Source organism: Dermacentor andersoni, chromosome 2 (genome assembly GCF_023375885.2).
Source record: "Dermacentor andersoni chromosome 2, qqDerAnde1_hic_scaffold, whole genome shotgun sequence".
NCBI classification, from domain to species: Eukaryota; Metazoa; Arthropoda; class Arachnida; order Ixodida; family Ixodidae; genus Dermacentor; species Dermacentor andersoni.
Window position 1 is genome coordinate 203,901,576 of NC_092815.1, and position 12,799 is coordinate 203,914,374.

A 12,799-nucleotide genomic window follows, 5' to 3' on the forward strand; every position below is an offset into this window, starting at 1 on the left:
TTTCAAGGAAATATGCCGCGAGATTAAAGTGAAGCTCTGACAGCAAGAAACTTACTGTCCTACTCTGTTTCTGATAGTATCCGAATCTTTTGAAGGTTTTTTACAACGACCTTCTAGAGGGCAAGACTGGCTTGAAGTGGCTTCTTTTACACACACAAAAAAAAAATTATGACACATGCAACATCATATGTGGAGATGAAAAGGCAGGTCAACAATGTCGAAGAAATGCGCGATGTTCGGTATTGTCCTGACTGCCGTAAAAGATCTTGGCGAGGAAGTGAGTAGGTGTTTATGAACGTTTAATTGGGGCTGTTTCAGGAGCTCGCCGAAAGAAATTAATGGTGGCGTAAAAATCATATTCGAGCCAAAAAGCTGTGTCTGCAAAAGTGGAGACAAATTGCAAGAACACCTCTTGAGGCATTTGCCGCTTTACTCTTATTATGTTTTCGCCTCCGTCGACATTATGCTCCCTCCTTAAGAAGTAGAGTAAATCATGATGCAGTATGATAAACGCGTGAGATTTTAATGTTTCAATACTTTTCGCGGAGGCATAGATGCCTTTAAAAAAAGTGTTTACAAATATGTGCACTGGTAGGGAACAGGAATATTTGCGAGAACGCTCGCAGCTATCGCTCTCTCTTTCTCTCTCTCTCTCTCTCTCTTTCTTTCTTTCTTTCTTTTTTTTAGCAGCCACTTCAGACAAGCTAAGCGTCCTCCGTTTTGAAGCTGAGTAAACAACGCTTCAGATTGAGAACGGCGCGCGATTTTAATGCCTCGCAACATTTCACTCCCGAGTACTTCGCTTTAGAAAATGTCCACAAATGTTCACACCGGTAGCGAAGTGGATATATTTACAACCGTGACTATAGCGTGTCTACTCTGAAAATAAGTCAATTCCGTTAATATTGTTACGTGTGGAAAGACATCGAGTGATGCTGAAGGTACGAGCCGCCGCGAGAACGACGACGAAGTGTGTCTGTGCCTTTTGGCCGCGAGCGAGTGTCGGCCTGGCGATCTGGCTCCAGTGTAAATAACCTGTATATAGCTTCTTTATTCTGTGTCGTTCCACACGTAACATTCTGGTGGAGGTGCGGGGTATGACAAGTAGGAACTCAGAGCCGTCCGGATGAAGGTTATGCCGGTACAGAGTACCGTCGCGGAGGACGAAGAGGCGTAGAGTGGCGTCGGCCGGAGAGTGTTCAAAACGGTCGATGAGTGCTCTGATGTAGGCGTCACGACGTTGCTCGTCGGCGAAATGAAGCAGCTGCGACACAGAGAATACACAAGCAGCACTGGTAATATTCGATGAGTCAGGGTCGTCAACAGGGTAACGCGACAAGCTGTCAGCGTCTTGGTGCAAGCGGCCAGACTTGTAGACCACGGAATATGAAAATTCTTCGCTAGAATAGCAGCTTGGGCTTGTTGGTTTTCCATCCTGCTAGTAGCAGCGCAAAATGTAGACAAGGGACGAGACAAGAAGACACCACAAGCGCTGACTTTCAACAACGTTTATTCCAAGAGAAACACGGCTTCTTATAAACATTGCCCTCACGTGTCGCAGTCACGTGATCACACATCATGTGAAACAAGCACTTTTTTTCCTTTTATACACTCAAGATAGCGGTTGCACGTGCAAAAGCTCAAGTTCTTTTTTTGTCAGTAACAAGGACGGCGTGCTAACGCATTGGTCACGAAGTCCACTTTTTTTCCTTTTATACACTCAAGATAGCGGTTGCACGTGCAAAAGCTCAAGTTCTTTTTTTGTCAGTAACAAGGACGGCGTGCTAACGCATTGGTCACGAAGTCTAGTACTAGACTTCGTGACCAATGCGTTAGCACGCCGTCCTTGTTACTGACAAAAAAAGAACTTGAGCTTTTGCACGTGCAACCGCTATCTTGAGTGTATAAAAGGAAAAAAAGTGCTTGTTTCACATGATGTGTGATCACGTGACTGCGACACGTGAGGGCAATGTTTATAAGAAGCCGTGTTTCTCTTGGAATAAACGTTGTTGAAAGTCAGCGCTTGTGGTGTCTTCTTGTCTCGTCCCTTGTCTACATTTTGCGCTGCTACTAGCAGGATGAAAATTCTTGTAGCCTCAAAGCCCATCTTCCAAGCCGGCCTGTAGGATCTTTTAGCAATGAGAGCCAGCACAGAGCATGATGGTCAGTGACTACGGAAAAAGGGCGACCGTAAAGGTAAGGACGGAACTTCGCAACCGCCCAGACTACAGCAAGGCATTCTCGTTCCGTAATGGAATAGTTGCGCTCCGGTGGTGTGAGGAGGCGGCTTGCATAAGCAATAACACGATCCTGGCCACACTGACGCTGGGCTAAGACGGCACCTACGCCATGACCGCTGGCATCTGTACGCAATTCTGTAGGGGCATCAGGGTCGAAGTGGGCGAGAATGGGTGGTGAGGAGAGAAGAGTGACGAGACGAGAGAAGGCGGCGGCTTCTTCAGTGCCCCACAAGAATTGTACGCCTTTCTTCAATAGATTAGTCAGGGGTCTAGCAATTGCCGCAAAATCTTGAATAAAACGACGAAAGTACGAGCATAGCCCGACAAAACTTCGAACGTCTGCGGCTGTCTTCGGAACCGGAAAGTCTCGCACAGCGCGAGTTTTGTCGGGATCAGGCTGTACTCCGGAAGCGTCAACGAGGTGGCCCAGAACAGTAATTTGGCGGCGGCCGAAACGACATTTGGACGAGTTAAGTTGCAGGTTCGCCTTTCGAAATACGTCAAGTATAGCTGTTAGACGCTCAAGGTGAGTGTCGAACGTGGGTGAGAAGACGATAACGTCGTCGAGGTAGCATAGACAAGTGGACCATTTGAAACCACGGAGCAAGGAGTCCATCATACGCTCAAAGGTGGCAGGGGCGTTGCATAATCCAAACGGCATTACTTTAAATTGGTATAGGCCATCAGGTGTGATGAACGCGGTTTTTTTCTCTGTCCATATCATCAACAGCAATCTGCCAGTATCCAGAACGAAGATCAATGGAAGAGAAATAGCTGGAACCGTGGAGGCAGTCAAGGGCGTCATCTATGCGTGGGAGCGGGTAGACGTCCTTCTTAGTAATGTTGTTCAAATGGCGGTAGTCTACACAGAAGCGCCACGTGCCATCCTTCTTAACCAACACTACAGGTGACGCCCAGGGACTGGAAGACGGCTCAATGATGTTTTTGTCTAGCATCTTGTTGACTTCACTTTGAATTACTCGGCGTTCAGACGCAGAAACTCGATATGGTCGTCGGTGAATAGGAGTAGCATCGCCAGTAAGAATCCGATGCTTGACCGCGAGCGTCTGGCCTAAAGGGCGATCGTCGAAGTCGAAAATATCTCTGTAGGACGATAACACTTGGTAAAGGTCTTCAGCCTGCGCAGAAGACAGGTCCGTCGCAATCATTTTCTGTGTCTTGGGGTCGGCAGCCGAGGCTGGCATGATGGGCCCCCTAAGCTCGCAAGAAGCATCGGTCGATAATGTTGCCACGTGATGGTCGCCGAGACAATCAACGTTGGCAAGGCAAATACCTTGCGGTAGAATTTGCTTTGCCAATCCAAAGTTACAGATAGGTAGGAAAGTGCGGTTCGCCGTAATAGTATACGGATACTGTGAGGCACGGTAACGTCATACTGTAGCGGAATGTCGGGCAGAGGAGTGACGAGGTACTCGCCATCAGGGACTGGTGGGGAAGACAAGAGTTCAATATAGGCTATTGATTTTGGCGGCAGGCGAATAAAGCCGGTGGGGCGTAGGCGGCACTGGGGTGCGTCAGAAGGTTCTGTGAGAATCGGCAACTCAAGGCGAAGGGTACTGGCAGAGCAGTCAATAAGAGCAGAATGCGCGGAGAGAAAATCGAGGCCGAGAATAAGGTCGTGGGGGCAATGAGCAATCACGGTGAAGAGGACAGGAGTGTGGCGGCCGGCGATGCTGACACGTGCCGTACACATGCGATGATAGAGCTTGTTCAGTCGTCGTCGGAAGGCAGCACTCATAATAGAAAGGTGTGCACCTGTATCGATGAGTGCCGTGACAGGATAGCCATCAACGTCAACGTCAAGAAGGTTTTGGTTCGTGTGTAACGTCAGCAGAGGATTTGAGGGCAGAGTGGACAAGGCAGCTTCACCTCCAGAAGCTGCAGTGCCTAGTTTTCCGGCTGGATCCGGGAGGCGATAGGCGACGGAGAGAAGCGACGGGGTTGGGGCGAACGAGACTGATGGCGTCGAGGTGAAGGGGAGCGGCTGTAGCGAAGGTTCGGGGCAGGAGCATCAGCGGCAATGGGGTCATGGCGGGTGGCGTAGGGAACAGAAGGTCCAAAGGGGCGGGAATGAGCGGCGGTGTATGTCCGAGGAGGTGGTGGCCATCGGTTGCGGCAGTGACGAGCGACGTGGCCGATGCGACAGCAGTGAAAGCAGATCGGCCTGTCATCAGGGGTACGCCATTCGGACGGGTTGCGGCGCGGTGTGGGAGAGAAAGGCTGCCGGGGACGAGGAGGGCTGCTAGAGAATTGGGGAACCGTTGGTGTAGACGATCGACACACGGAGTGGAGACCCATGTTCTCAATTTCCTTTCTGACGACGGCCTGAATCAGCGCAATCGTGGTGGCTGGTGGATCGGGAGGCGCCGCGGAGAAAGCTGGCAAACAGGCGGCCTCGAGCTCGCGGCGAACAATACGAGTTACATCATCACAGGGGGTGGGTTGACGCGGTCGACCCTCACATGTCGACGTAGCGGCAGTGTTGGGGAGCCGCGTGATGTGATGTGTGATACGGCGGCTCTTAGCTTGTTCACGGCGACGGCATTCTTTGATGATGGCGTCGATAGTCGAGACGTGGCCGAAAACAAGCAAATTGAAAGCATCGTCGGCGATGCCTTTTAGCACATGCGACACTTTATCTGCCTCAGACATAGTATCGTCAGCTTTGCGGCAGAGAGCCAAGACGTCGAGGATGTATGAAACGTACGGCTCTGTAGATGTCTGAACACGAGACGCAAGAGCCTTTCTCGCGGCAGCCTTGCGCCCAATGGGGTCGCCGAACAGTTCCCTGAGCTTTTCTTTGAAACTGTCCCAGCTGTTTATCTCGTCGTCATGCGTTTGGTGCCACACGCGTGGGGTGCCGCCGAGATAAAAGATGACATTGGCGAGCATGATCGTTGGGTCCCACCTGTTATTAGCACTGGCGTGTTCGTAGAGCTTGATCCATTCGTCAACGTCCTCTCCCTCCAGGCCAGAGAACACACCAGGGTCGCGATGTTGGGCAACCGTGATAATTGGAGCAGTCGTACAAGCCGAAGCCGTTGCAGAGGCTGTCTCGTCACCGGGAGGCATGGTGACAAGCTCGATGTACCGACCACTCCGGAGTTCCGTGGTGAGGACGGGGATCGCCGACCTCCACCAGAATGTTACGTGTGGAAAGACACAGAATAAAGAAGCTATATACAGGTTATTTACACTGGAGCCAGATCGCCAGGCCGACACTCGCTCGCGGCCAAAAGGCACAGACACACTTCGTCGTCGTTCTCGCGGCGGCTCGTACCTTCAGCATCACTCGATGATATCGTAATAATATGGCATGCTCAGAATACGCCGAAAATGCGTTTCTATATGTAGCTCGCATACTATATTGAGCATATCCGAAGGCGAATGTCTTTTGTGCTACTCCCTATGACCTGCTCACACGTCTTATCGCATACACGTGTGCATAGGTATTACGCGACAAAGCAGAGGCACTTTCAGACACTGCAAATAGCTCGTTGCTGGTGGCATCACCCTCTATGACGTTAACAAATGCGCACCTACTCGTCATCGTAGCTCACACGTGGATTTGCACGGGCGCATAAACGTTCACGCCGCAGCAATGCTTCGGTCTTAAGTAGCACCGAATGTGACAACCGGGCCTATTTATCACATGGCAGAGACCTCGGTAAGTAGGTTTCTCCGCGCCCCAGGCGGCAAACGTGGTCCAGCCGATGGGTGCCTAGGGACAACCTGGAGCTCTCGTACTGACTTTTCCAAAATTTACATAAGTGTAAATGTAACGAAAGGATCGAGCGATACAATGAATCCCACATGGTCGTCTTAACATTTAGATTATTTTATTAAAGTAGTAACTACGCCCAGCGATCGGTGAGATTACAGGCACTAATCGGGTCATTCTATTCTGCAAAATTCAGTACATGAGACAGACATCAGCAGCGAAACCAGAAATGAATCGTAGTTTACTGTATTAGGCCGGCACCACTAAGGTCAATTGTTTCTTTAAGCCCGCCATTTCTATTCACTTACGCTCGTGGCATTAAAAGAATGCATTATAGGACATGTTTAGGGCGCTTTAGGACGGTCCCTTTGGTTACATTAACAGAATTATCATGTGCAATGTATTAGGAGACAAAAAAAGTACTTAAATGGCCACTCAGACAGGCTTAACTATGGCTTCATAATATGACATAGTTGACACAGTAACAGCTTTGCACAGATTGGCTCCTACAAAGACTATGGTCCTTTGCCAGCTTCCTGCTGGGAAAGAGGGATTACGTGTCAAACTTTGTACTACTGAAAACTTAAGTCAACATTGTAGACGTGTTCACTCTTCGGAAGGAAACGCGTAAGTACCAAGTTCGTTACAATGTCTGCTCCAAATAGATCGCATGTACTGCGAACAAGGGAAAGGGTTCGCTAGAGGATGGAGACGAAGTGGCCGATAAAGGGCGAACAAGGGAAGCATCAGCCAGGAGGAAATGTTTCTTCTAAGGTATTTTTGAAAATGTCGGCAAAGACAACGTGCCGACAAGGTGATGCCCTGCCGAAAGCAAGCCGCTTCATTGAAACCTTGCCACTGTGCTCAAGGCTTCTCTTGATCACCACATTTTATTAATTGCCAGGAATTGTGTCGCTCCGTTGTAAACTGCACTGACCGAAATTCAAGCAAGTAGTTTAGTGCCTTCGCACAGACACACAAAAGCCGCGACGGGTTGTACAAAAGCCTTACCCAAATCCTCCAGCACCGAGCATCTTAATGCTGTGGAAGTCGCGGATCTTTGGTATGAACGACGAGAAAGGCTGCGGCTTGGTCAGTTGCATCTGTTGAGACACAATATACTTAACGTAAACGCTTAAGCAAGCGCTAGGTTGTCATGCAGTTCGATCGATACAGCAGACACTGCATCAAACCGAGCTGAGCACACCTATTTATTTCCTTGACACAAACCCTCGTACGCTGACTCGCAGAAGCAGGTATTTACTGTATCGTGTACAATTCTTAGGAATTGAATCCAGCCTGCAAGTTTGCCTATGGCTTTATGCGGGTGAGCACGGACAGTTATACACGTTTTATTGCGATAGCAATTATATGGACACTCCAGACGCACTTCTACCGTCTCCGTCGACGTTATGTTCTGTATAAAGTCCAAGGGCGATAAAAACGTCGCCGCGAGCCGTATGCTGCATGTGCGAGTGAAAGCGTGCGAGGGTGTGCCGGAGATAGCGGCCTAATCTCGATAACGTAATGGATGAAAGCTGGGAGGAAGTGCGCCGTCTTCCTAACTGTGGGCGCGGCGAGAGCTTTGGAACCATGCGCCTAAAGAATCCGTTTTTGTTCCTAATACAGGCCCTGATTTGCATCAGCTACAGCGACGCAGCCTCAGCTACAGAGTCCGATCCAGCTGCATGGAAACTGACGGAATTGCGCGGCCACCAGCGCAATACATCGACAGGCTTTTCCGCTGACGACACGCCGGGCCTGCGCAGCTGGACGACGCACTTGGACCGACATCGAGCGCCACCATTCGCTACGTCACAGCTATCGGAGAGTATAAAAACAACTCAAGAGTGGCAATCGACCAGTGGGCGCGGCGAGAGCTTTGGAACCATGCGCCTAAAGAATCCGTTTTTGTTCCTAATACAGGCCCTGATTTGCATCAGCTACAGCGACGCAGCCTCAGCTACAGAGTCCGATCCAGCTGCATGGAAACTGACGGAATTGCGCGGCCACCAGCGCAATACATCGACAGGCTTTTCCGCTGACGACACGCCGGGCCTGCGCAGCTGGACGACGCACTTGGACCGACATCGAGCGCCACCATTCGCTACGTCACAGCTATCGGAGAGTATAAAAACAACTCAAGAGTGGCAATCGACCAGTGGGCGCGGCGAGAGCTTTGGAACCATGCGACTAAAGAATCCGTTTTTGTTCCTAATACAGGTGAGAGACTACCGCCATGATTCTGGCTATAGTAGTGACGATGTGTGTCTTTTGCTCTTGCCGTGCCCACGGCCGTTTATAGATGCGTTAAATAATGTGTACCATTGTTTTGTGGACTTACTAGCTTCCTGCGGGGACGTTGAATTGTATCCAGGCCCCTCTACCGAAATTATGCTGCAAAAAATTATGGACGACTTGCGAGAACTTAAGGAAGGCGTGGCCATATCAAACCGGCGTCTAGATGAAAGTATTGATAAGTTAGCTTCCATTGACCGAAAAGTAGAGGATATTTCGACTACTGTTAAGACCTACAAAGTCAAGGTAGACGACCTGCAGAAAACCGTTGACAGCCTACTGTTAAAAGTAGATGACCTCGAAAACCGAAGCCGAAGGAACAATTTAATACTCTATGGTCTACCGGAACCGAAGGAAGAAGCACGCCGATCTTTGGAACGACAGGTTTCGACAAAAATCCTTGACAGCGTACTAAATGTTCCAAATGTTTCAATTGAGCGAGCTCATCGAATAGGGAAGCCTAGGGACGACAAATTCCGCCCCGTAATATTCAGGCTAGTAGACTACCGAGACAAATTAAAAATACTGAAAGAGTGTAAAGCTTTCAAGAACACTCCATACAGCATCTCAGAGGACTTCTCTCCTAGAGTCCAATCAATAAGAAAAAAGCTTTGGACCTGGACAAAAGAGAACCGAGACAGAGGCGACAAAGTATTTCTATCCTTCGACAAGGTTAGAATCAATGGCAATACATTCAGATGGGACGAAGCATTGGACAGGGCAGTTCCCTCAGCAGCAAATTGACATAGCCGGTCTAATTCCAGTCAAAAACATCACGAAAGTAAGACTAAAGCACATTTGTTAGAGTTACCCCACGTCTTCAGTCCGCTAACTGTTTTAAATGTTAACGCCCGGAGTGTTGTGAACAAGTCTGATGACCTTGAGAGCCTACTTCTTAGTTACAATCCTGACATCACGCTTTTAACAGAAACATGGCTTCATGATGCTATCCCTGATTCTGACATAATACCCAGCTCGTACAACATAATTCGCCACGACCGTGGCTCGAGAGGGGGTGGTGTCGCGACCATAATAAAAAATGGCATCCCATTCACATCCATTCCACACAATACTTCTGCTGAAATGGTTTGGATTGTAGTGCCGTCTTTCAAATGTAAGGTTCTTATTGGTGTAGTATACAGGCCTCCGAATGCAGATATCTCAATTTTGGAATCGCTGCATGATTTTCTTTACGTCCACAGTAAACACTATACTCGTATCATCTTATGCGGGGACTTTAATCTACCGATGATAAACTGGGACGATCTCTGTGTTCGGCATTCTTGTCAACATGCTGAAATGCTGCTCGATTTGGCGTTTTCTTTTAATCTAAAACAAGTAGTAGGAACACCTACACGTATTACTTCAAGCTCAAAAACTATCCTCGACCTTGTTCTTATCTCTGAAGCAGTCAGTGAAACAGGATTTACTGTAGAAGTATTACCAGGCATATCAGATCATGAAGCGATTCTGCTTAAAAGCAATCTACAGCAAAATATTATCTGTTGTCCAGACAAAGAAGTCTTGGATTTTGGGAGAGCTGCTGATGAAAGTCTACTCGACTACTTAGAGCAAGATTTCGACATTTTTCTAAAAAAGTCAAATCAAGGTGTAACCTGTGTCAATGATTTATGGTTGCATTTTAAGGACGCAGTGCGAGAATGTATGTACAGGTACATTCCAACAAAACGCAAGAGAATGGCCCGCAATAACCCTTGGATCACTCGGGACATACTGCAGCTAAAGCGCCGCTTAAAACGCTTGTCACGCCCCAATAGTTGTGTCGATCGTTCTGTGCTACCGTCAATGCGTACCGAACTTAGGAAAAAAATAAAAGACCCAAAGTACCATTTTTTCAATGTTAAACTACACTATTTTTTTATCTAACGCCCCAAGAAAGTTTTGGATGCACATAGCCGAGAAAAAGAACCCGGTCACCAAAATTAGATTGAATGATACCGAGACCAGTGACAACCAGAATATTGCGGAAGCGTTCAACGAGTACTTTGCTTCGGTATTTCTACGCGGTAGTGAAGACGATAGCCTAGAATTTTCAGGTTCTGGCTGCGAACTTCCGGACCTTTTTGTTTCCGAAGAAGGTATTCTTTCGTCCCTATTAAACATAGATATAAAGAAATCTGCTGGTCCTGATGACATACCAAATAATTTTCTTTTTAGATATGCGGAGTGGTGCGCAAAGTATCTGTACATAATATTTAACGAAAGTCTAAAGCAAGGTGTCCTTCCTAACGATTGGAAAGCAGCAAAGATAATTCCCATTCATAAGTCCGGAGATAAACTCAGTATTACTAATTACAGACCCGTCTCGCTTCTCTGCACCACTAGTAAGGTGATGGAGCACTATGTTTTTAAGCACTTGAGCAGCTTTCTGGAAAACAATAATTTCTTTTCGGAAAAACAACATGGATTTCGGCGTGGCCTATCTACAGTTACTCAGCTTCTACATATTGTCACGTGGTCGTGACGTCAAAGAACACAGCAGCAAAACTGTGAAAGGCAAAAACTAGCTTTTATTGGGCGAACCTGTGCCCACAAAACAGGCTACACTTAAAGCACAACGAGAGCGGCGAACACAGTCGGCGATCGTCGTAAATCTGATCAACGAGTCAAGCGCGTCGGCTTTTATACAGCAGTCGTCGAATGTTCCAGACTAATCGTTCGGACCCGCGTACCTTCCACAAAGTTCTACAACGTTCGAGTCACGCGATGAAAGCAGATAACACAAGGTTCGGCGACAACAGACAGCGGATAGAAGCATCGATAACTTTCCAGAAACTTCGGATACATGCAGGTGCGTCCCGCGCTGTGTGATAGCATTTGTTAGGCGGCGAAGCGTGGTCGCCCGATAAAGATAAGCACACGTGTCAATACCCCCCTCTTAAAAAAAAGCATCGACCCGATGCTGCAAACAAACGAAAGTAATACACAAAAGCACTCGTAGCAAAGAAAACAACAAAAATAACGAAGTTCGTCAGCGTCCGTAAAAGGGTTTAAGGCGCACCACGTGGACCACTTCAGATCGTGCGCGGCGCCGCTGTGAATGCGAAATGCTGTCTGGCACGACCTCATAGTCCAGAGCGCCAATACGTCGGATGACCTTGTAGGGTCCGAAATAGCGTCGCAGTAGCTTCTCACTGAGTCCTCGTCGGCGTATCGGGGTCCATACCCAAACACGGTCGCCGGGCTGGTACTCGACGAAGCGTCGTCGGAGGTTGTAGTGTCGGCTGTCGGTCCTCTGTTGGTTCTTGATCCGGAGGCGGGCGAGCTGTCGGGCTTCTTCGGCGCGCTGGAGATAGCTAGCGACGTCAACATTCTCTTCGTCAATGACGTGGGGCAGCATGGCGTCGAGCGTCGTCGTCGGGTTCCTGCCGTAAACCAGCTTAAACGGCGTGATCTGTGTTGTTTCTTGCACCGCCGTGTTGTAAGCGAAGGTTACATACGGCAGGACCGCGTCCCACGTCTTGTGCTCAACGTCGACGTACATCGCTAGCATGTCGGCGAGGGTCTTATTCAGGCGCTCCGTGAGACCATTAGTTTGCGGATGGTAGGCAGTTGTCCTCCTGTGGCTTGTCTGGCTATATTGCAGAATGGCTTGGGTGAGCTCTGCTGTAAAAGCCGTTCCTCTGTCGGTGATGATGACTTCTGGGGCGCCATGTCGCAGCAGGATGTTCTCGACGAAAAATTTCGCTACCTCGGCTGCGCTGCCTTTCGGTAGAGCTTTTGTTTCAGCGAAGCGGGTGAGATAGTCCGTCGCCACGACGATCCACTTATTCCCGGATGTTGACGTCGGAAACGGCCCCAACAAATCCATCCCAATCTGCTCGAATGGTCGACGAGGAGGTTCGATCGGCTGTAGTAACCCTGCTGGCCTTGTCGGTGGTGTCTTGCGTCGTTGACAGTCTCGGCATGTCTTGACGTAACGGGCGACGTCGGCGGTAAGACGCGGCCAGTAATACCTTTCATGTATCCTCGACAGCGTCCGGGAGAATCCGAGGTGCCCAGCAGTGGGATCGTCGTGTAAGGCGTGCAGTACTTCTGGACGCAGCGCCGACGGAACAACAAGAAGGTAGTTGGCGCGGACTGGTGAAAAGTTTTTCTTCACGAGTAGGTTGTTTTGAAGCGTGAACGAAGATAATCGACGCTTAAATGCCCTAGGGACAACGTCGGTGTGCCCTTCCAAATACTCGACAAGGGCTTTTAGCTCCGGGTCCCCTCGTTGTTGATCAGCGAAGTCTTCCGCGCTTATTGTTCCGAGGAAGGCGTCGTCATCTTCGTTATCTTGCGGCGGCGGGTCAATGGGGGCACGTGATAGGCAATCGGCATCTGAGTGTTTTCGACCGGACTTGTATGTTACAGTGATGTCGTATTCTTGTAGTCTGAGGCTCCACCGTGCCAGCCGTCCTGAAGGGTCCTTTAAGTTAGCTAGCCAACACAACGCGTGATGGTCGCTGACCACTCTGAATGGCCTGCCATATAGGTAGGGGCGGAATTTCGCTGT

At 49.1% G+C, this 12,799-nt stretch overlaps 1 protein-coding gene across 1 annotated transcript in view; it reads right to left on the minus strand.

Moving 5' to 3' along the window:
* The window catches only part of LOC126540133 (microtubule-associated serine/threonine-protein kinase 3-like), a 106,814-nt gene that overhangs the window by 74,535 nt on the left and 19,480 nt on the right, over positions 1-12,799 (minus strand). The window contains exon 4 of the mRNA XM_072286214.1: positions 6,994-7,085. Within this exon, the coding sequence (XP_072142315.1) occupies positions 6,994-7,085 (92 nt within the window). The remainder of the gene's footprint in view (positions 1-6,993; positions 7,086-12,799) is intronic.